At 37.0% G+C, this 25,521-nt stretch overlaps 1 protein-coding gene and 1 long non-coding RNA gene across 2 annotated transcripts in view; both read right to left on the bottom strand.

Annotated features, from left to right (window-relative positions):
• The window catches only part of chrna8 (cholinergic receptor, nicotinic, alpha 8), a 104,926-nt gene that overhangs the window by 45,503 nt on the left and 33,902 nt on the right, over positions 1-25,521 (bottom strand). Inside the window, exon 3 of the mRNA XM_065254679.2 lies at positions 11,329-11,373. Coding sequence (XP_065110751.1) covers positions 11,329-11,373 — 45 coding nt within the window. The remainder of the gene's footprint in view (positions 1-11,328; positions 11,374-25,521) is intronic.
• LOC135735970 (uncharacterized) lies at positions 30-1,020 on the bottom strand. The gene is made up of 3 exons (XR_010527734.2): positions 915-1,020; positions 567-628; positions 30-407 (listed from the first exon to the last, which is right to left on the bottom strand). It is a non-coding gene; the product is annotated as an uncharacterized lncRNA (long non-coding RNA).

The raw sequence follows: 25,521 nt of genomic DNA on the forward strand, positions 1-25,521 counted from the left end.
AATAAAATCAACAAGTATAAACAAGTTTGGAGACCCCTGCTGTAACATATTTAACTCTGGCAAATAGAACACTGTTCCATAGTTTGAAGTTTTCAGTTTAAAGTCCATCATCGACTAAAAGGTAACATTTCACTGTGGTAAAAACAACACTGGCCCATAGTTTTAAATATTCTACTTGAATTTCATTGAACACTAAAAAAAAATTTAAAATTAAACTGTGGCAGACAGACCACAGTGGCCTTTACTTTGAAGTCGTCCATTCGAACTCAATCAGCGACTGCATGAAGCTGTTCACATGGGGGTTAATGGCCACAGCTTTTCTCTGCACCAAGTTCCTTGTCTTTTTGCTTGCTCCTTGTCTGGATGTGCACTTCTTCCCATCTTTGGAATTAATTCTATCCAGAAACCTGTTAGAAATATCATGAACATTAAGTCAACAAATATAAGATAGAAAAAGATTCTTAAAAAACTAAACTCAGCCTTGAATTTACTCCTATTCTGAAACCTTTTGCTCTTATTCTACTGTTCCACACCTAATTACATTAAAATACAGAAGATTCACTTACCGCTGAACAAACTCTTTCCTCAATGGACAGCATCCACCTGGATCATGTCATGATTGAATGTCCTGAACAGAAAGTACAATTGTTACTGATTTGGACACAACTTTTTATTCTGAAAACAAAATCTTTTGTCAATAAAGTCCAGGGACACCTCTGCTAAATAAATACAATTATTAAATTTAATTTCTTATAACCAAAGTCTGAATATTTCTGTTTGTATATTTCTACATGGCAAACTAAGACAATTCTGTACATGTTGTGTATGGTCGTGTTACAGTGTTGTGTGTGAATGAGTGAATGAGTGTATACATGGGTATTTAAAGAAACTGTAGTGGTAAAGTGCAAACTTACCGAACATAATGTGCTTGGTGTGTGTCTGGTGTCACCCGTTGTGCCTCCACATCTGCCTTAACTCCTGAAAAGTGCAATGACACTCAGGTAAACTACAAATAAAAAGTCAGCCACATTCCTGTGTAATTTTGCATGTTACGTGAAAGCATTTAATATTGCAGTCGAAAAAATACATGACTTGTAACTGTACATCATGTACTTGCCTGGTTCCTTTAAAGATGATCCATCTTACCCAATCCAGCTTACAAGCAATGGTAAGACTGTAAAAAATACAAATGTTACAAAATCTGTTAGCCATAGAAATAAGTAGACATTGTAAAGGAAATGGAAAAAGAAAATTTAGTAATACTTTACTACAATAGTTTATTCCTTAAAGGAACAGTATGTAAGAAATTTATATCAATTAATCATAAAATGGCCCTGATATGTCACTAGACATTAAGAAATCATTTTCATTTTAAATACGTATATCACTGACAACAGTGGTCTGGCCAGGATATTGTCATTTACAAAGTGGAGTTGCAGCCCTCAACTGATGTTTATGTTGTCGTGTTGTGTATTGGCCACCAGTTGGGTGATTGCAGTACCAGTTTTAGCCACAAGTTTTGTTATTGCAATACCAGTTTTGGCCACAATCCTACATACTGTTCCTTTAACATTTGGTAATGCCTTAGCTAATATGAACTAACAATGAACAATATATTAATAATATTTGATAATGTTCATTGTGCAGAGACAAAGTGATTGATTTAAAAATGCATTAAGTGTTTAAATCTAATATCATGTTATGCTAACAAATCAAACCTTTCTGTAAGTGTTTAGTCAGTTGTAAAACAAATATATATATATATATTAGTTGTTATATTATATATTATATATAAATATCTAAATAAGTCTTTTTTTATTATTATTCTATAACATCTTGTCTACAGAAAATATCTGAAAATGTCTCGTTTAGTGCAGAAAATAGCGATTTATAGTGACAAGGTAAAAAGACTTCCCCTAATGTTTAACCCGGACCGGCTGCGGTGTAACACGCTTTTTCACGCAAAGTTTTTTAAGTTAGTAGCTAGCTGCTCACTTTAAAGATAAACATGATCGCCTAAATCTGAGCAATCCTGGTGATGCCAGTTTCCTACACGATGTTATAATGGACTATTTTACATCCAGAGATGAAGGATCAGATGACAGAGACGAGAAGGCAAAGGTACGTAAATGCGGAGCCCATTCTCTTTTCGTGCATTGATTTGATGTGTTTTGGAAACTTATATATACTGCATGTAATGCATCTGAAGTGGTGGAAACAATATGCCATAAAAATGTATTTGACAACTTACTGGACGTGTAAAACGCTTTAGAGAAGATATTCTCTGCTTTTGCTGATATACCGTAATATAATAACAACAACAATACGCGCGGCAATCCCTTTCGTTCATCTGATATTAAGATGAGCCCAGGTCTGAATGATATTTGGTCGAAGTTAAAGCTGCGATGAGTTCGATGCATGTATCCAGTTAAATATGAGGTTTCTTGTTTTCACTTCTGTGGAGGAGTTCGGTACTACAGTATGCTGTGTACGGCGTGTCAAGTCCTGACTGTTTACAACCACGAGTCAGCCTTGCCAAACAGTCGAACTTAATACTTTTCTCTGACGCTAACTGAACGGATGAAACGCCGAGATAAACGACCGTTATGCTGGGACCGCAAGACCGCGCTGGCGGGTTGTCTTTGTCCATTTCGTTAAAAATATTCATTGTCACCACACTTTCAACACAATATAAACTCACCAAAACCCTCATAATTTAGTTAAAACAACCCTATATTCATTAAAAAAAAGGTGTAAAGCGAGTTAAAGCAGCGGTAGACATCTGGGTGTAACGTTAGCTTACTTTCTGAGGGAGATTGAAACTTTGTTGGAGACCGTTTTTCTCTCTCATTGCACGTTTAAAACAATATTGTGACAAACTATTGACAACATTCTTAAACTAAAAATTAAGTTTTCATGAAACAGAAATATTTCAAACTTACCGAACTGCCAGAAATCAATCGTCCTCCTTCAGCTGCAGCCAGGAGTTGTGCTCTGTCTGTGTGATTTGACTCTGGCGCACTTTCTCTGATTATTGCAAGTACACCTGGCACATTACAGCAATGGCTACAGCAAGGTTACATCAAGACCAAAATATACTGTAAAATTTTCCCGCTCAAACAAATTTACCCAGAATGCATTATGAACTGCAGTACTGTACTGTAATGTACACATACAGTATACTGCCCTCCAAAGGCTAAGTGCAGTATCTACGCAAACACTGAAACTGAGAAAAATGGCTTTAAAGTTTTTTACACCAGCCAGTCAAACATGTTACTGCAATTTTGGCACACACATTTCTCTGAAATGGGACAAAATTTAACCAGGAGACTTTGTCACAAGACACAACAGATCTCACAAAGCCCATTTTAACCCTTAACTCAATTTTGACCAAATGCGTAGTTACTGCGCTTTCGCTTTGTAGGGCAGTATAGTACTGTGGATTTTTACAGTAATGTACTGCTAAATCTACAGCGACATCTAACAGTGTAGCATAATGAACCACGCGCAACGCGCCACTGACTTTAGACTAGTTTTTTTTTGGGCAGTGGCGCAATTGTTTTTTTAAACTACAAAATAGCATCAGGGATGGTTTGCGCCGCAAAACGCCTCCTTTTTTCCGCTGAACCGCCCAGGGAGCGCAAGTTCATTCCCTAGTTTGCCGACGTGCGTCTGTGGAGGGAAAAACCCGCTGTGCGCCGGTGCAAAATACGAATGATACATGCGTCACTGACAAAGTCAATTGCGCTGGGTGCAAGATAGGGCCCAAAGTCTTTGTATATTCTATGTACAAACACTTGACTGACTTTCCCATTGTTAAGATACTGGTATTATATCAGGCAACTTCTTAGTTTCATCCTCACCAAGGTTCATACATGGCAGGTGTAGTAAATATTTACCATAACTGTTTAAATCATGTTTTATGTGTGCTCCCACAACACTGTTTTCTACCGGTTGGCTATTTAAACGGACGTCTCGCACAAAGAAGTGAAATACGTCACATCACTTACTTCCACGTTTGAAAATAAGGTGGATAAACTGTTATTAAGGATGCAAAAATTTTCAATTACGATAAACCCTATATAATCTTCAATGTCAATGTCTTTACATCCTAGTTTGCCCCTATATCTCTTCATTTCATTTGTAATAGTTTTCACCGTTATAATGCAACCTTTCATCTATTTCTGATAAGTTTGTGTGTTCACTGATGCACGGCTAATTCGGCTGATTAAAAGGACAGAATATCACAAATCACATTAGACCAGTCAGGAGGAAAGATGAGGTTTTATACCTCTCTCTCTCTCTCTCTCTCTCTCTCTCTCTCTCAGATGTCCCTGTGTGATTTACTGAACGTATTCCCCTGAGGCTGTCTCTGTGGACACAATTGCTGCTTGTCGGTGACATAATAAAGACAGGGGAATCTGTGTCACACCTCTTTCAAATATGCACTGAAACACATACTTGAAGTTTCCACTCATTTTTCATGTCAAATAAAAGCACAGGAGATAAACAAATGCTAGATCCTCACACACCTGTATCTCTCTCCTTGTCTCGATTGATTGAAATATTCATGTTTTTGATTAGAATGACACAATGGTTTAAAGTGTTTTGCTACATTTACATTTAGAGGCTGTTTACACATGCACTGAAAAAAATAAAAAGTTGACTTAACTTAAATTTTCAAGCCAACCTGCTGCACAGCTTTTTTAAGTTTACTCAACTCTTGGATGATGTAGTTCACATAACTGAATTTACTGAGTAATGTCAACTTAAACCAACGTAAACTGATCAGGCAATAAGTAAATTTCTGTGTTTACCCAACTAGTGACTAGTGAGTATATCCAATTCAACTAACCTATATGTTTTGGACCATGGAAGTGTACACAGAAAGGTCTCTTAAACAAAGTCTTTGGCCGTTTCTCAATGTCAAGGATACTTCCTTGGCAGGACTGGTCCTTACAAGTCACTTCCTTCAGAGGTTAGGCGAGGGTCCTCTTAAGCATTCAGAGAACACATTAAATGGAACAGGCTAGCAAGTACACATCATTGCGTCAATGAAAGGTGCTTTCGCCGTTGCGCGCATATATATTGTGGGTGATTTCAGCGTCCGAAGAGCACGAAGGATACACATATGCATCCTTTCCTGTATATGGAATATTTCTCAAACGAAGGACTCAGTCCTTGGCTGAAATTGCAAAGATCCTCGACTTGGAACAGTTCTGACATAGCATCCTCGAAATTCGGGCTTCCGAAGATTCTTCCTTGACATTGAGAAACGGCTTTTGTCTTACTTAGCTCTTGCTTGAACCAGAGACCTTTTTGCCCGTGAGGCAACAATGATGCGAGTAGCCCACTGTGCCGTCCTCTACACTGAACATACAGTTCTCAATCATGGCAACAATGAACAAACATCATTCTTTTAGAATAACTCTAAATGCAACATATAACAAACATTAACAACATAACGACATAAATAAATTCACAAAACATTTAAACAGTAATTTTTTTGTAAATATTAACCAAAGAAGTGAACATGTCGCAATGCATGCTGGAACCATTCCAACCATTGTTTTTTTTTATTGCTTGTTCAGATAACTCAGTTTGGCAAGTTGGGTAAACAAATTGGACAAAAACTTATATATCTAAGTCCAGTCAGCAAAATAATATTTGTTAGCTGGATGATTTTGGTTTATTCATTTAGTAAAAACAAAATAATGAATTGACCCCCCTCAAAAAAACATCTTTGTTCAAGTTACTTAATTTTCTTGTTGAAAGAACATTTTGAAGTTGGATTTTTTACAGTCCGGTATTAAGATGCATACCAGAAATCACAAGTACAATGCTAGATACAGGTGTAAACGGTAGACATAGAAATGTTGTGCAGCATGTTAACTAGCAACACAAGCAGGCTCTGACATAATATTAGTGCGCATAAACTTTAACCAGTAATTTTTCACGCTCGTGTTTTAACTCGCCCACAGACCATCCCCTCGAAGTAGTCAGAATAGAAGTGGACAAAAATTTACAAAAGAGACTTAAATAAGCATGTGACTCTCTCATCCACTTGTGATTCAATCAACCAAAACGCATCTTAATACCAGGTGTAAACAACATCTTTTTAGATTACATGTAGTGCATTTAGGCTTAACATTTTATTACTTTGCATTACCCAGGACTGAAACCCCTGTAACTCAATCCCATCACTAACATCAAGCTAAGAAGATACAGCTCTGTTTTGCTTTAATGACAATATGAATACAACCTTTCTCCTATAGCAGCCATGTTTTCTTTCGTGTGCTTGTTTCTTAAAGTGTTGTGTTCAGTTAGTATGTTCTTGGTCCAAGTGGCCAAGTCTTTAATCTGCCACTATGCCACCATGATCTTCCATGGTGCAGTCTCTACAGGTCAGATAAAGTTGCACTATACTTTGTTCTTCTGTCTGATATAGCAATAAGTGATATAAATGTTTTATGTGTTGTAATTTTGCTTAACTTAATAAGTATAATGTTCTGTTCCTGAGCTTTAGGGAGATGGGAGTCCGTAAACATTAGTAAAACAACATTAGCACTAAAGATCTGAATCAGTTTAGACAGAGGACCAATTTTTTTTTATTTCTCTCTCTCTCTCTCTCTCTCTCTCTCTCTCTCTCTCTCTCTCTCTCAAATAAGATGTCTTATGCTACAAGGCACAAGTGGCATCCATCTGTGTTCCTGTATTATGTTGTCAAGAAACATTTTTGCTTAAGTCAGTCTGTGAGTGTTCATCTGTACAAGATCTCTCTTTGGACAGGACTGACACCAGGGATTGCGACTGGTCTAAGTGTTGGGTTCAGAATCAGAGCAGGTCCATAGTGGAACATTTCTTATCCAGCCTAATTCATGGTTAAGTGCTCAGTTGGCTAACTCATGCATTATGGCTGATGAGGTCAACAAAGGTGAATTAGAGCTGAGGAATGTTTCCGAAAGATAGCAACGCTTTTTAACAACTAAAACTTACAATTGGCACCAGCCATACAAACATCTATAATTTTTTAGTTTGTGAAATTTTACACTTGCCTGCATTTAAGCTGCTCTTGTTTACCTTAATATATTTAATGTGTGTAGTTTTGCAACTTTAGAGGGTCCGGTGTTTAGCAATTAGTTTGGATTGCAACACTTTACAGCATGAAAGCATTTACATCAGTAAAATAATATCCAGTAGTGTTTTGAATCTAAACCCACCCAGGAATATTCTTGTGAACAGAAACAATTTAGCAACCTCACATGCCTTTAAATATAGATGTTTGTTTATTGTGTGTTACAGTGGTAATAAATCCTTGATGATATATATATATATTTATATATTCTAATATATATGTGTGTGTGTGTGTGTGTGGGGGGGGGGGGGTTGGTCTATGTGGTTTACGAGGACATGAATAGTGTATAATAACATGTTTATTATGCTATAAAGGTGGTTTACGGGGACACAGAGAGTGTCCTCATAAACGGAAAAGCTAAAAAACATACTAAATGGTAGTTTTTCATAGATTAAAGACTGGCAACAGGTTTTTGTGACATTGGGGTTAGGGATTGGGGTAGGTAAGGGGAATAGAATATAACAGTTTGGACAGTATAAAATGCATTGCGTCTTTGGAGATGTCCCCGTAAACCACATACACCAACATGTGTGTGTGTGTGTGTGTGTGCGTGCGTGCGTGTGTGTGTGTAAAACATATAAAATAAAACATTTCTGAAATATATACATGTGTGTGTTTCTGTTAAAATATACATAATAATTACACACAAATATTATTCAAAAACTCACTTTTATTTTGTATAAACCCGGCCTAAACCGAAGCGACAATGAATACTTTCAAGATGGCGGAGACTGCAGGTTTAGTTGCTGCTCCTCCGAGAAAAAGTCAAATAAAACCAGAGATCTACACAACAGCTGATGGAAAAAAATGTGGTGGAAGATGAATTCTTGATTTTTCATGAATCGTGGTTAAAATGAAAACTCTCAATCAGGATGATGTTGTTCTGTTGACTGTGAATCATTTCGGGTCCGAGTGGATTGGGAGGTCACGAAAAGTTTAGTTTGAACTCTGTCCGTATACCACCCGACACTTTGTTACAGGGTTACAGAACGACGTGAACAACGATAAAAGTTGTTTGAAACTGTTGAATGAGGTTGGCGAAACATTCCTTGATTTGTATCCCATCATCTGGTTGAATTACCACCTGTGACTTTTAATAGCCTCGATGTCTCCTGTTTACTGGGGAAAATTGAACGATTGGGTATGGATTTATCAAGCATGAAACACGCTTTGTCTGCACAAACAAATTGATTTGAGTCTTTAACGGACCCTAACATAAGTGAGACAAGATACTCCTCCAGTCTCTGGAAATATTAGAATCAACATTCGTATGTTTTTTAATCAGTGAGCACACATTTGTGCTATATGTTATTTATGTTATGTTTGATGTGTTTATGGATGTTTGCTTGTATATTGTGTGTTCTTTTTATATATTATGGACGTTTGTATATTGTGTGTTCTTTTTATATACTATGGACGCTTGTATGTTGTTTGTGTTTTTTATATTTGGACTCAGTCTGTCAATAAAGATAATAATAATAATAAAAAAACGATTAATCGTGATTAATCATTGCCCACCACTAATACAGTAAAATAATCTTTTACATACTTGGTTGAACTTTTTATTGCTACCATAAAACTAATGTTGATGTCACTGATGTTGAATACTAATTGGTGTTTATAGATGAAGAAACTGATTCCAGACCTACAGTTATGGGCAACATTATTAGTAACAAAATTTCATATTGAATCCTTTTTATTGTACAAACATTGTACATAGTTTTTATAATGAACTATGTCTGATAGACCAGGGTTTCCGAAACTTTTCATTACGCGACCCACTTAGACATGACCAGAATATTTAGACCAAAATATTTATTAAAAAGAAAAAAAATACACTTTTAGAAAAGAGTGGTTTATGCATTCCTTGTTAATGCATGAATGAAACATTACTTCAATTGCAGTACCAAGATTTCAAAATCTGTGCCATTGCTAGTCATTGATTGGACTGAACTATTTTTTTTACATTTACCACAACAGCTAGAGACTTTCTGTGGCCCACCTCATCCCACTGTGTGATCTACGCGTGGGTCACGACCCACAGTTTGAAAAAACATTTGATAGACTGTGTAAGACATCCTTGATCCAATGCAGACAGTCAGACCAACATAAGTGATCAACTCTGATTGCCCAGACAAAGACCTGCCTATCATTTCAAACAGTTGACATTAAACCTTGAAGCTATTGCAATTCTTATCTTGTTTGCCTGAGCTTGGTACCCTCAGTGAGCCATGCATCAGGATCAGCCTTTTTAATGAAAACATATCATGAAAATCTCATGTTTATCATGTTTTAGTGCTATAATTGGGTCCCCAGTGCTTCTATCAACCTATAAAATGTGAAGATCATCAACCCAGTAACTAAGTTTTGGTAAACCATTATCTGCAAGCATGTGAAAAAATAGGTCATTGAAATTTGGCTCTCCTTGTGATGTCAGAAGAGGTTAATACCGCCCCTTAATCTGCACTATCCAACCACAGCACTGCTGTTAAGTGCAGAGATCAGCTCATTTGCATTAAAAAGGACACCCAAAAAATGACAAATTTTTGCTCACAGCTACAAAGTGGCAATGTTTACATGCTATAATAAATTATCTACATGGTATTTTGAGCTAGAACGTCACATGCATCTGGGGACACCAAAGATTTATTTAACATTTTAAAAAAGTCTTGTGAAATGTCCCCTTTAAATTTCAAATATTACTGCTGTTTGTTTTCCAGATAGAGCATTTAAGGAAGACGTGTCACACAAGAATGATTAAATCATCCCAAAAATAGCTATTATGCATTATAAAATCATACCAGCGACCAGAGGGAGAAGTAAGACCACTTGTAAGAATATGAAAAGAAAAACAATAACACTCAATAAGACAGCTGTAAAAATCAATGAGTGCGTTTACATACACAGTCTTACGCCGATTATGCTTAATAAACTGATAACACATGGGGTCATGTAAACGCGTAAAACGGTTTTCTTTAATCGGGGAAAGCCCATAAACGGCGTAAGCAAAAACCGATCGGCACAGGTAGTTTTTTGCTCATTACGCCGATTTCGCGTGGCATGTAAACACCTTAACCGGCTTTCTCACGGTTTTGTCCATGTGCGCATGTCCCCGTGTATGAAAGATGAATGTCACATGCGGAAGTAAGTGCAAAGTAATGCATAAAAGTCTCCGCTCGACTAAAGCAGTTGGCAGAGAAACTGTTAAAATAGAAGCTTATGTTACATTTACAGGTTCTGAAGACCTGAGAAGATATACAACAGTACAGCTTAAGACAGATATGCCGTCGGCTTTTTGATCGACTGTTATGTACTATAGGTGGTGACGTCACTGCCTGCGAGTAAACTGATCATTCTCCAAGTCCCATTTAAACGCAGTTGACTGCATAGCCGGCTTATTGATTTGCATGTAAACGCATGAAAACAGTTTTCTATAATAAGCAGATTTTTTAATAGTTATCCGCTTATTCTGTGCATGTAAACGTACTCACTGTCTCTAAATGAGCAAAATTACCTTTTCCATCGTTTTTGTTGTTGTTGTTCTAGAACACCCATGGCCATTTTAGAAGCAACATCTACAGTATGACAGCACGTACAGTAGCACTGTATTTAAAATAAAAGTCAAATATAACCTACAGTAATATTACTCTCTCTCTCTATTCATGTACAGTATACAGGAGGTGTACGTTAATGCCCATTACTGTCTTTTAGAAAGAAACCTTTAAAATGGTAACTTGTCAAAGACAACGTACTGTAGGGAAGAAACACACTCTGTAGACAGTTTGTCTGTTTAGGGCTACGTAGAAACATGGTAGTGATTTCTATGTAAGGAGACCCACAGTGTATGTACATAAAAACGTCTCGTTCCAAGGTAATAAAAACATAACGGTTCATTATGTGAGGTCTTTATACACCACTGATAATTATGTTAAGTATATTATATTGCATTTCTGTCAAGCGATCTTCTTAAAAGTTACACAGTGCACCTTTAAGAAATTTTATGTAAACAGAAAACCTTAAATGCAAAACAAGAATTTAAATAATTGCTTAAAAACAGCACTAGCGCTAGAGGCACATAAATGACACACTCCAATTTAAGACACCTGTGCACAATACATGCAAGCATTTAAAATGCAGTTAGGCATGCATGTAGGCCAAAATGAGTACAAAAAACAATCAATATAAAAACTCACCAGCTGTAGCCAGGCGTTGGTTATTAATACCTGATTTTTTTCATCCTGGAGAAAGAAGAGAGAAAACATCAAATGAGGATATAAATGACGGATTACTTTAATCTATAAACCCAACTATTTATATAAATAAAGACTTTTGTTGTCTTCTTTTGCCCTCTGTGTGCCATTCATTCTTTATCTCTTTCTTTCTAACACCCACAAATGCACACTTTGCCTTTTGGCCCTAGAGATAAGGCCGAAATAGAAAAGCTGCTGTATGACACACAATAAACGCAGCAATCTAATCTTTAAGCATTCTCACAATACTACAATCACCATTAGAATGAAGATCTTATAGTAAACCTTTTGGGCTTTCAGCTTTGCTTCAACACACATTTATCTGAATCACAGTCTGTCTGCATGTGTGTGTATTTGAGCTTCAAGACATTCTTCTTTAAAGGAGGAATGATCCGCAGTGTCATTAATTTGCCATATTTCTTACCCTTGGATATTCTTGTTTCTGATCCTGCTATAGCTAAACAAGTCACTGAAAGATCCGTAGGGATAGCTTCAGACCGTTCCAAATAAAGTGTAACACAGCCTATATACTGTACAAAATCAAATATACTATTGTAAAATACTATTGTAAAATGATGTGCAGTATCCAAAATATTTACATTTATTAATTTAAGCAGACACTTACAAATTAGGAAGAATTTAACATTTCACCTTTTTAGGCATTAATAAACAATATACGAAGCTGTTGTATGAAAAAACCTGCAACCTAAGTCAGAAAATCTTGTTTTTAGAAAATATCTCTTGTTTTTGTCATGAATGATTCAGGGCCCTATCATACACCCGGCACAGTGTTGCGCAAGGTGCGACGCAAATGTATTTTGCTAGTTTCAACACTTACAAAAAAACTCAACTTTTTTGAAAATATTCTTATTTTCCAGCTCCCTTAAAGGTGCAAAAGAGGATGTTTGTTTTATACATTTTTGCAATATTACTTGAAACTGTCTTTACTAAATGATAAAAGACTATTTATTAGGTGCACTGAAAGTAATAATATTAATATACGTCATCTCCGCACAAGATAGGGCCTTAAAAACATCAGCCAATTCATCGCATAAGCGATTGGCCCTCTGGCTTGTCAATCACTGCATTTATAATCCTTGTGAAAGACGTGCGCGCTCCAGTAACTAAACGCAGGCGACGCATCCGCATAGCGCATGAAACTCCGTCTTAAGTTTCGGTTTGTTTTCATTGTCGATCCCGCTTTCCTCCTCGAATTTGCACCACGGTAGAGAAGAAACTCAAAGGAGGACGCAAAAGAAAGACTTTTTTAAGCCACTGGGAATAGGAGAAAATTGTCAGAAGAACGTAATGTAACCAGAGTCGTTATTGGAGAAACATTTCAAAGCAGAGCAATGAAGGAACAGAGAGGTGTCAAGACAGACGCCCAGTTCGCAAAATTCTTCCCGACAGGTAACAGTGATTATTCTTTCTTTGGGGAATAATTATTGTTGTACTGTTATTCCGGTATATTTATGTTGTTCATGTACTGTAGTTGTAAGGCAGTGACCAGTCTGCTTCATGCTAGTTGAAATGGGAGTAGCGTCGACAGATCTAACGTTTTAACGTCTTATTTGTTTATTATCAAATAATTTCACATAATGAATCCACTGACGCGACACAGCATATGCCGGTGGTAAACAAACACTCGTGTTCAAATATTCGTGCACGAGTTTTGGAAGGCGTTCCCTAGAAATGGGCCGTGAAGGAGGGAGGCTGTTCTTACGCATGCGCTCATTTAAAAAACTCAGTAACCGTTTTTTGATTCTCAGTCGGCGAAAAACATCCTCTTTTGCGCCTTTAAATATTTGATTTTACCGTTTTGGGATCCATGCAGCCAATCTCCAGGTCTGGCAGTACCACTTTTAACATAGCTTAGCATAATCCATTGAATCTGATTAGACCATTAGCATCACACTCAAAAATAACCAAAGAGTTTCGATATTTTTTCTATTTAAAACTTGACTCTTCTGTAGTTACATCGTGTACTAATGATATTGTGCAGCAGCCGAAAATAGTCCCCTTAGTAACTTTCAATAGCTGGGGACTATTTTCGGGCACTGTGTAATATAATTGCAGCTCCGTAGCCATGTTACGGCAGCAAAGTCCTTGATTATTACGCCAGAATGAGAGCGCACTAAATGCATTTGTGCGTACCCTTTAGACCATATGCTAAGATCGTTTAAATAGGGCCCAGATCTTTAAAAAACACATTGCACACTAGACTATAAATAAAAATAAAAGGTTCTTCTGGCATTGTGATCATCTTTGTTTTAAAAGTGTATGCTAAGTATTTTTATAAAGTCAGTTTTGCTTACCACATTGGCAGATGTTTTTAGCTTAAAATTAGTACACTTTAACTAAAATCAAGTTTGTCTTGCTTGTTTCAAAACGGGACATTTTTGCAGTGTATTTTTTGCAGTGGTTACAAGTAGGAAAAGTATTAAAACTGTAGGAGAAGAGAACGGCATAAAAGAGGCTTTTTATGGATGGATGTGCATAGATATTAAAGATCACGACATGAATAACTCCAATCACCAACCCAAAACCAGATTATTATTATTACACTAGCTCACGGCATAGAGTTGATTTAAATGGTCTTGTTGCAGCTGATCTTGAATTTCAGTTCAAATCTTGAATATCTCCCCGGGGACTGATGATTATGTAAGATGAAGAGGCTTCTTGCTCCCCCTCTTCAGTTCCTCTGTCACTGAGCTTCCTGCTTAATGTGTCAAGATGTCTCGTTTGGCAACCGCAGAGCAAAACCACATTTTACATTTGGTTCCCTGGACATTTCACGTGCAAGAGAGGGTGACGGTTCGAAAATGGGATAAAAAATAACTACAACCTGACACTAAGCTCATATGTTACCAAACACCAACAGTGTTCTTTTAAGTCATCAGCAAGAGTGCACAAACTATATTTTTATGTTTTCTGTATTTTTCCAATTAAATTATTTTTTTTTGACAATTTTGACCCTGTTTTCAGGTAAAATCCAGGCTAAAGCTTCATAATGTAATTATGAGATTGGGAGCATCATACCTTGTATTTACTTTTTATATTATATTATATTATATTATCAAACAGGTGACTGTTGCAATACTTAAAGGACAAGTTCGGTATTTTACACTTAAAGCCCCTACTGGAACAATCTTTCCTAAAATGCATTCAACTTTCGTCTACAAAGACGTGAAACTCACCGAGTGGTCAGGGGTGTTCACTGATATGCTCACACAAAAATCGCTGCAAAAGATGCTTTCCAACAGGTGTTTTAGCATTCGTTGTAAACTTGTGGACCTATTTTTCCAAACGCCTCACACCCGTACATTCTTCCGTTGAGAGCTTGAATAATAAACACTCCAGCCCAGTTGGTGGCGATAATCTGCCTTTGCCAATTGCAAGAATACAAACAAAGTTCCCGGCGCGGAGTAATACCGTACCTCACAGCACATCTAATTCAAGTCAATGGAGTTGGAAAAAACTACGATAAAACCTGTTGGAAAGCATCTTTTGCAGCGATTTGTGAGCATATCAGTGAACACCCCTGACCACTCGGTGAGTTTCACGTCTTTGTAAACGAAAGTTTAATGCATTTTAGGAAGGATTGTTCCTGTGCACCTATAAAGCCATTATAGAGGTGGGAGGTGATACAAGAAACACGGGCCAGCATCATATGTCGAAATTTCAGTCAAAAACGTTCTATTTCATCGTAAAATACCGAACTTGTCTTTTAAGCAATTCTACACAAACAGGGAACCTTATAAGAACTATAACATAACAAGTTCCTATAAGAATTTTCACACTTATTAATGTTTATGTATTTACTAATAATATGTTTGTACATGTTCTCATATTGCACCCTTGTCTTTTTACCTCTCTGTTTTTAATTATTCAAATATTTTTCTTCAACATATCTGCCAAAACTCTGTTACTTTGACTGTCACTGTCTCTCTGATCTCTTGATATAAGGTCCCTAAACATCTCTCATCCCTCTATTCTCCATGTGTGTCATATCTAAGAGACAGCAAGAGGCACATCCTGAATTCTACATCTGTTAACATAATAAGTCAGTTGCCTGTTTGATCGTTTGCTTTTAACCTCATTGCCTGTCTGACAGTGTCTGTCATCTATATTTTACCTTGTGAAGCACCAGAACACTGTCTTCTCTTATTCTCTCCATACTCTGTCACACTAAAGTCCCCATTGTGTTCTGATATTACAGATGAAAGTCAAGGAAACATGTCGTCGGTGAAGGATGCACGGGAGGTTTTTGACATCCAATCAACTTCAAACAGTGATGAAGAAATGAGTGTACCAGTTAACACAAGGCCAAACAACATCTGAATGACACTATAGGCTCGCAAAGCCAGAATTTATTGGCATTAGTCTGGTCCACATTGCATCTTATTTTAGCCCATGCAGGTAGAAATTAAACCATGTAAACTGATATAAAACAACTAACAACAATTTAATATGAGTTTTACTGTAGTATGTGCTATCTAGGGAACATGAAAGAAGTACAAATCTACAAAACGGACAAACTCATTCAAATAACGGGGTATCGATTTGCAGAAAATGTGTGCAGTTTTTATGCATTTTGCAGACACTTTAAAAGAGATTTACTGTGCATTAGTGTTCATTGGGATCGATCCCATAATCTTTTGCCCTGCTAATGCAATGCTCTACCATTTGAGCTACAGGAGCTGCGTCTTTACTGCTAGCAACTGCTAGCACTGTGCTAAATTATTCTGGAGAGACATGGGGACAAGCATACAGTATATTACCGTATTTATAGATTAGACCTTCAAGCACACGAGGTTAAGGCTTCCCAACACCGTTTCTGGCACATTTATGGCTGTAATCATAAAGTCACGGTTCCATTCCAGTGTCCTACTGAACCACACTGAGATATGAACACAGCCTCTGGCCGCTGCTTACATTACACTATATTTGCATCTAAGTATTTGACAGCAATAAATGTTGTCCGAAAGCTAAACTCAGTACATTTTATCTTATTAAATAATATCCATAAGCAAATAATAAAACACTCACTTCCATTCAAATCAGTCTGCTACAAATGTGTATTTTACATGAAATTGGGCTGCACAATTTATATTGTTACACATGATGGTTGCAGAAAGAATTTCTATGTCTTCTTCTTTACTTTAGTGTGCATTATAGCTGTTTGTGCATGTAAATGTTTTGCTAAGTTGCTAAGCACAAAATCCATGCTTAAGGGATGCAGTGTGACCACACTGGGTCCATATTTGCACATCCTATCTGCTTGAATGATGTAATAAGATCGTCAAACCCAATCTCATGGAAATTTGTGTTATAGTCACAAAATTTTTTAGTAATGTATTCGTGCTATTGACACAAATTTTCAACGGTTTTCGTGCCCCTGGAGCACAAATGTCTTTTTGGTGCATAAAGCACAAATGTGACCCGTCACGGAAACCAGTGACACAAGTCGGCAGCGCAACTTTCGAGAAAATGAGAAAGTTTTTTTTTCAAAATTTGTGATCTTCGTTTTATTGCAGAATCTGTTAGTTGAGATCACGAAGAAGCTTCTCCATGTTTGAGATAGCAGTTTTTGTATATTTAAAAGCGTACATTTTGCGGTTAAAAATGGCTTGTTTTTCCAGAGATTGTAGCGTGCAGGGGGGGGGGTGTCATTGTCTGTGTATATTTACATACTGTATAAGCGGCTTGTGTTTTCGCCCCCGCCCCCAAAGGGAACAGCGTGACTACTAAATAAGGATAGTTCGCCCTAAAATGAAAATAATGTCATTAATGAATTACCCTTATGTCGTTCTAAACTCAGAAGACCTCCGTTCATCTTCGGAACACAGTTTAAGATGTTTTAACGTTAGATTTAGTCCGAGAGCTTTTGTCCCAACTCCCAACCATTGAAAATCTATCTACGGTTTCCATGTTCAGAAAGTTAATAAAAATATCATCAAAGTAGTCCATGTGACATCAGTAGGTCAACTTGAATGACTTGAACAAGAATTATGACTTCTTTCGGTTCTGTTGTGAACTGCGGGAAGTTATGTGACTGTAGTGATGTGGCTGACCTGTCCCTCAGACATGTTTGTTAATTTTTTTTTCAAACTTACAGCGTGCGTCTCCCCAGACTGTAAACGAACTCGGGTGCACAAAACAAAAGAAAAAAAAAGAAGCTAGGGCGGAACAAATAACAGTCAGCCGCGTCGTACGTCAGCCGCGTCACTGGCTTGCTCGACTTTATGCGGCGCTGCAGTCGGATGACGTCAAAGTACTTTGACGACATCTCTCTGTCAGTTCTTGCAGCGCATTATGAAGTCAAACACATATAATGCCGCGTTCCAGGCAACCTGTAACCCGTAAATCACAACTTCAAAACCACGACTCACGACTCTGAACTGGGAGTACATTGATCTAGTACAAGTTCACAGGTGGGAAGTCACGAGTTTGACTGCCGTTCCAGTGCACTTTCACGGGTAGAAGGTTGGAAAAACACGGGTTGCCTGGAATGCGTACTCCCAGTTCTGAGTCGTAAGTCATGGTTTTGAAGTCGTGATTCACGTGCTCAAAAACCTGCCTGGAACGTAGCATAAGTTACACAGAGATCATTGAATTCTTTATATAATTGGCTACATGTTTTGTCTATCAATATTTTCCATGAAGTCATTGGCTGATGGAGGAACAAGCAAGCTATTGGTAAAATCTCTAAAGGACGTCACGTTTTTGACGGCGCTGTTTGGATTACCTATTATACTACCTCCCTATTTTAAATACAAACTTTGAAGGCAGGTTCATGTGTTTAACAGAACTAAAATTACCGGAGTGTAATCTCATATACCCTTACATGTTACGATGTAAATAGTCCTCAGATTGTATATTCTATTCAGACGGTTACGCGAAATCTGATGTAAACAATAGACTATATATCTATATTTCACGATTCATAAGTATTTGTGGACAAAAATGGTCATTGAATGATTCACACATCTGAAACAGACTGGATTCGACTTGTGATCCCCACAAAGGTAAACGTCCTGTTTATTTTTGCATATTGTTATCCGCACTTCTGTCACAAAATACTACATATGATGCTAGTACATCTGTATCTCAAAACGGCTTTACAGGGGGTATGGCTTAGCTAAATGAGATGTAAATGAGCCCTATTGTCTCTCCAGGCAGGGAAAAGGGAAAAGTGTTAACTTTTCTTTCTCAAATTTCTCATCATTCTCTTTCTTGAATGTGTTATATTCAAATGACCAGAACTTCTCCAAATCTTATCAGATTTCCATGTGTTACACATCGTTGGAAAGCTTAGAAACTTTCAGAATCTCAAAATGGCCCAGATCCGACTTGTATCCCTACTTTCCGTGTCCCTACCAATGCATAAAATTACATCCTAATGCAAACACCGAATCTAACCCTAACCCCAACTGACAATTATTTAAACATAGGAAAAACAATGATGAAACAAATATAGAATGACAAGATACAGAAATAAATGTTGTGACTATAACACAACTTGCCGTGAGATAGGGTAGCAACATCCCACCAACAAATAAACTTACATCTGTTTAAAAAAGACTATTCTTCCAGGTTTAAATTAGGGGGGGGGCGGGGGTTTGTACTGTAGTTGCTATGTAGTTTGATTATTTGGATCAACCCTCAGAAACTACAGCCCTGATAAGAAATATAAGAAAAAATAATTTAGCCTACTTGAAATGAATCATAAAAAAGTTTTTTAGCAGACCTACTAATAAAACTATGAACTTGATTAAGAGCATAATATGGGCTCTTTAATAATAGCCCAAGAAAAGAATTACATGAACCGGTTGGTTAGTAAAGACATTATCTAGAATTCACTTATCTATATCTAATCGCTTTATCCAGTTGGATCATTCCAGAAGATTCATATGCTTTTGTACACTTGTACGATTGTGCAACACAATTCTGTGAATGAACACTACTTTGGGGAAGTGAGAGATGTAATTTTTCTGCCTTCAGTAATAAGCAGTGACTGACTCTTGTGATTATATGGAGATACGTGAGTGTTTTCGCTCTGTGAACCGATAAATTGAATCCTTCATATGGAAAAGCCGTTGAATGAACATGAGTTGCCGATGACAGGAGATTACCCATAATAACTATGAACAGTGTGGGTCTTTAAATAAAGAATATAAATTGTGATCTGATCTCATAAGAATTCGAACATATTTTACGAGTTGGCCATTTCATATCAATTCGTACGAAGTGAAACGTACAAAAACATATGATTATCACACACTGTAAAAAACTTTTTGCACTTACACTTTAAAGTTTAATCAAGTTGGATTTGCAAGTAATTTTAACTGTATTGACTAGTGATGAGTTGCTGTTTAAATAAAGTTGACATAACTAAAGCAAATTAAACTTGATTACAGCAGCAACTCATCACTTGTCGAGATAGTTGAAAAGACTTGCAAGTAGTTGATTAAAGTTAAATATGTAAGTGTACATTTTTTACAGTGCATAAAAACAAAAACAAAACCCCACCCCTAACCTCAACATTACAGAAGCAAAATTAACGCAAATTAATACGAATTAGCCACCTCGGTTGGATTTGATACGATTTGAAAAAAGGATGATGTCACTTGAGCAATATATGCACTCCATATCAGCAATGAGTAAATAATGGTGTGGAACTATACTGTAAACCGCAGCGGAGTATTCTAGGTCCTGTATCCCCTTTAATGCCATCATCTATATCTCTCTCACTCGCTCATTTATAAAACAGTTGCGTTTTTCTCTGCTACACATGCTGAATTTGTGAGCATCTTAATTAAGTTACTCTCATTCTTTTCAGTGCAAACTACTGTATGCAACATGACAAACAGTGCTTTCTGTACAAAGCAGGTGTTAAACAAAATGTTATTTGTGAATACTTTTATAATCAGGGCTGCAAATGGGAGCCGGAGTGAATTTCAAGGATGGACGGGGTTTCAATTCAAAATGCAGAGTAAACATAGTGGGAGTTTCTGGATCTATAGTTTAAAAGTAAAAAAATGTGTCCCCCTGTGAATCTCTGGCATTTTGACCACTTGTTATTATCAACTGGTGATCAAAGGATGGTGTAGAGCAGGGGTTTTCAAACTTTTTTTGTGTGTTGACCACTATTTGTAATCAAGAATTTTCGCGGACCACCTCATAATAAAATATGTCTACACAAAGTCCTGAATTTATCTGCACCTCTAAATAGGCTTACTAGCACTAAAACTATAACTGGTCATCACATCAGTACAACAGATTCTTAAAACATATTCTTCAAAAAATATATTTTTCTTTAAAAAATATATAATTTTATATAATTTTTGCCTTTACACGGACCACCTGCAGTACCCTCACGGACCACTAGTGGTCCGCGGACCACAGTTTGGGAATGGCCGGTGTAGAGCATTATAACTATGCATATACTGTATATGGCTGGCGTGCTATATGCTATACAACGTGGCGCTCATAACCAGCTTGTAAAATTGTGATTCACACCTCACGTATTACATTCAGCATTAATTTTGTGAGTTTGCACTGTCACCTAATTTGCATAATTCCATTAGTGAATCGATAAAACCATGGGTGTAGGAACAATCGAAAATCATGAGGGACATATTAAAAACCTCATCATCTCATGAATATTAATTACGGTGACACTCGCCCATTCACCGTAACTGATTTGCTGAAGTGCTTTGCTATGTGCCCTAATTCTAAGCACACATGCACCCATGTACCTTTTGGTTATTATGGCTGCTATGCCTCTGGTAACACGTACAAACAAGTTATTAGTGGAAAGAAACTTTTCTTTGTGAACCCCCTGTACATAAAGTGACCTGTAAACAGATTGGTCATAATGACCTTCATCCTGCAGTGCAGATTTTCATGCAGATAAAGTGGTCGTGGCTGTCTTGCGGTTTGAAGTTGACAGACGGTGAGTTGGACAGGTCTCTACAGTATGGACACCATAAGGATGGAGGTCAGGTGTGGGTTACTGGTTCTCTGCACAGACGGTGAGTGTGAGGGGTTCCTGTTCTGAACCAAAAACAGCTGATGGCATTCCCAGCACTCATGTTGGCCGTCTCGTGAACCATTATAAGGACATGTACCATATACAGTAAAACCATTGCATACAACATTCAGTCTAAGCAGCTGTATTTAAAGGAATAGTACATTTTCTTAAAAAAAAAATCCAGATAATTTACTCACCACCATGTCATCCAAAATGTTGATGTCTTTCTTTGTTCAGTCGAGAAGAAATTATGTTTTTTTAGGAAAACATTGCAGGATTTTTATCATTTTAATGGACTTTAACAGAGCCCAACATTTAATACTTAACTCAACACTTAACAGTTTTTTTCAACTGAGTTTCAAAGGACTCAGATGAAACGATCCCAAAAGAGGCATAAGGGTCTTATCTAGCAAAACGATTGTCATTTTTGACAAGAAAAATAAAAAATATGCACTTTTAAACCACAACTTCTTGTCTAGGTCCTTTCCTGCGTGACCTAACGTAAATGCGTAGAGAGGTCACGTGTTACATATATGAAACGCACATTTGCGGAACATTGTAAACAATAAACTGACACAAATACATTAATTAGTATTATTCCACATACAACAACGTCGGAACGGGCCTCTTTCTCAACACTTGTAAACACTGGGGCGGAGTTTCGTGTTCGTCCTCTGTGACCTCTTGACGAGAAGTTGTGGTTCAAAAGTGCATTTTTTTTATTTTTCTTGTCAAAAATTACAATCGTTTTGCTAGATAAGACCCTTATGCCTCGTTTGGGATCGTTTATAGTCCTTTGAAACTCCGTTGAAAAAAAACTGTTACGTGTTGAGTTAAGTATTAAATGTTGGTGTCTATTAAAGTCCATTAAAATGAGAAAAATCCTGCAATGTTTTCCTCAAAAAACATAATTTCTTCTCGACTAAACAAAGAAAGACATCAACATTTTGGATGACATGGTGGTGAGTAAATTATCTGGATTTTTCTTTTAAGAAAATGGAATATTCCTTTAAAGCATGACTTTCTTAAAAGGATGTTCAAGATTAAATACAAGTCAAACAGCGTTTGCAGTATATTGGTTTGTCCAGAAAATTATTTCGACTTTGTTTTAATAATAAAAGTCATGCTTACTCTTATTACTTCCACTGTAAATCAGGCCAGTCATGTTGAGGGTTTAAAAGCAGAAAGGCGAAGCTCATATATTGTTAAAGTACTTTGATGAATTATTAAAATCCTTTGTATTGTTGTAAAAGTTCCAAATCATCTTTTTTAGGTTGAACAGATTAACTTCGGTTCATGCAATACTGATGTATAAAATGAAAAGTGTACATGTGTCCATCGTATCCTTAAATAACTAAAATAAGTCAAAAATGTTTTTTGTGGTTATACTGTATGAATGCTGCTAAGAGCTAAACTTCTTTTAAGCATGTAGGTAACCAATTCCATGTATTATTAATCTGTTTGAGAAGTTCAACATGTCAACTTACTGGGGCAGTTTCCCAGATCAGGCTTAAGCCTAGTTGCAGACTAAAATGCATGTCTTACCTAAAAACAGCTTACATGGAGTGATCTATCTTTAAATATGTGTGCAATTGGTTGGCTCAAGATACACAGCTGTAATGTTTTTTGTAAGGGGTGTTTGTAAAAACAACTTAAATATCCTAGTATAAATAAGGCCTAGTCCTGGCTGATTCTAAATCCGGAATGTATGTTTAAACAATGGTGTGGGCTTGGGGTGCCAGTATAGTGCAAGTATGTGAACCTTTTCGAATTTCATAGTATTCTGAATAAATTTGTCATAAAATGTGATCTGATCTTCATCTAAGTCAAGGGTATTGACAAAAATAAAAGTCTACAAATAATAACACAAGAAAAATGTCTTATCTTTCAGGTCTTTATTGAGAACAACCAAAAAACTGCATAGTGCATGTGGAAAGTATGTGACCCTTGAGTAAATTACCTCAAAAAAGCTAATTGGAGTCAGGTTTTAGCACACCTGGAGTCTCGTTCAGATAATATGTTTGGAGGTGTGGACTACAACTACTTTGACTGATAAAAACCCTACAAACTTTAGGAGTTTGCTCTGCACAAGAAGAACATGCTTTTGTGTGAGCCATGCCTTGGGAAAAAAAAGCTTTCCGATGAGCTACAATCAAGAATAGTTGCTTTACATAAAGCTGGATAGGGTTACAAAGTTATTTCAAAGACTTTAGAAATTCACCAATCAAACAATCTACAAATGGAGACGCTTTGGGACTGTTGCTACTTTACCAAGAAGTGGACGCCCAGTCAAAATGACACCAAGAGCACAACGAAGACTGATCAGTGAGGTAAAGAACCATCCCAGAATGACAAGCAAAGATTTGAAGGCATCATTGGAACTTGCTAACATCTCTGTTCATGAGTCTACAAAACGTAAAACACTGAACAAGCAGAGTATCCACGGCAGGACACCACGGAGGAAGCCACTGCTTACTAAAACAACATTGCTGCACACCTGAAAAAATTAGCTTAAGCTTAAATCTTATGTACTGATCCGCCATAAACCAAACATGAACTACATTAATTTCAAACTATTGTATTGTCCCCCCAAATCATCAACTTCATTTAAGCCTCAGTTTAGAAACACTTCAGCAGACTTTTCTTCTGTATAAACATAAAACTGTATGGCATGCTTGAACGCATTGCAAACACAGCATCAGCAATACAAATCAAACGGATGCCTTTTTATTGGTAAATATTTTTCAGGCTTTTGTGTCTCACACACAGTCCACCTATCCCCAAACTCATTCCGCTCCCGGCATTGCAGTGATGTAGAGCGGTGTGGCAGCTGCCACCCCCAGCACCCTTAGCTGATTGCGAGCAACTCATGCGTTCACAGTTTCACAGCATCCCAGTCGTAGCCTAGGGGCCTCTCGCCATCTGGGGCCACGCAAGAGCCGCACCGTGGCAGCCATGATTTAACACGCAGGATAAACAGATATTTCATAATTCACAGTGAGACGGGTGAATAGAGATAGATTTAAGCGAGGTGATGGAGGTCACAGGGCAGCATCAATGGGACAGTGAGTGTATGCTTACACTGTAAAAGTGAAAAGTTGGCTCAACTTAAAAAAAATACTTACATTTGTAACACCTACGTTATTTCGACATACACAAGTATTTTTTACTTAAACATAAAATTTTAGATGTTACCTATTGAAGTAACTTTTAAAGTTGATCCAGCTTTTCACTTTTTACAGTGCAGCAGTAAACACTTAAAGAATAAAATCACGTCAAAGAAAACTGAAAGCAGATAAAACAAAGTTAGAAAGTAATTAAAAGAATTGAGTTTGGGGCAGGACAATCAATTTGTTGACCGATAGCAGAAGGGAGAGGGGTGTTATGAAACTTGTTTGGTGATGATAGTGGGTCAGAAATGGCACACTCCCCCATTTCTTCTAAACCAAATGAATGTACAGAGACTGACTTCACAAAGAGTGAATTTTCAATTTAGTTTAACTACACTCTTTCTCCTTTTTTTCCCTTTTTAGGCATTTTTCCTTTTACCTTTGTTCATTAAAGACTCTTTATGGAACCACATAGCTTTTAAGATAGAACATTTGGGGAACCTTAATTTTTAAGAACCTTTACCTTATTCTGATGATTAAGTTTCACGTTCGTTTACATGCAGATATGCATGCTTGTGGCTAGAAGGTTTACAGCTACAGACAAATCTCGTGAAAGCTTGCCAGATGAGGGCTGTTTTCTTTTCTAAACTTTCTACATTTTCCGAGATATGGCCATAGCAGTATTCCCTCTAGTCAGAACCCTTGTGCATATTTGCCGTTGTTTTTTGTGTGTTTTGGTATCTTTTAAAGAGCAACTATGGTCCGATTCACAATTTTACATTTCCTTTGGTGTGAAAGTGTGTATTAGTAACGATATGCAAAAGGTCAAAATCCCAAAGTAAACAATGTCATTGTTTCCAACTTAAATCTCTTTTCTTGGACTACAACAAACATGCGGATTGCAGGCAACAGTTTACTACGATGGTTATTATCATGATTCCACCCGCTTCTGACACACAGCCTGTAAGTAGTCTATGTTTTCATATTTAA

This window comes from Paramisgurnus dabryanus, chromosome 4, assembly GCF_030506205.2.
Source record: "Paramisgurnus dabryanus chromosome 4, PD_genome_1.1, whole genome shotgun sequence".
In the NCBI taxonomy this organism is placed as follows: Eukaryota; Metazoa; Chordata; class Actinopteri; order Cypriniformes; family Cobitidae; genus Paramisgurnus; species Paramisgurnus dabryanus.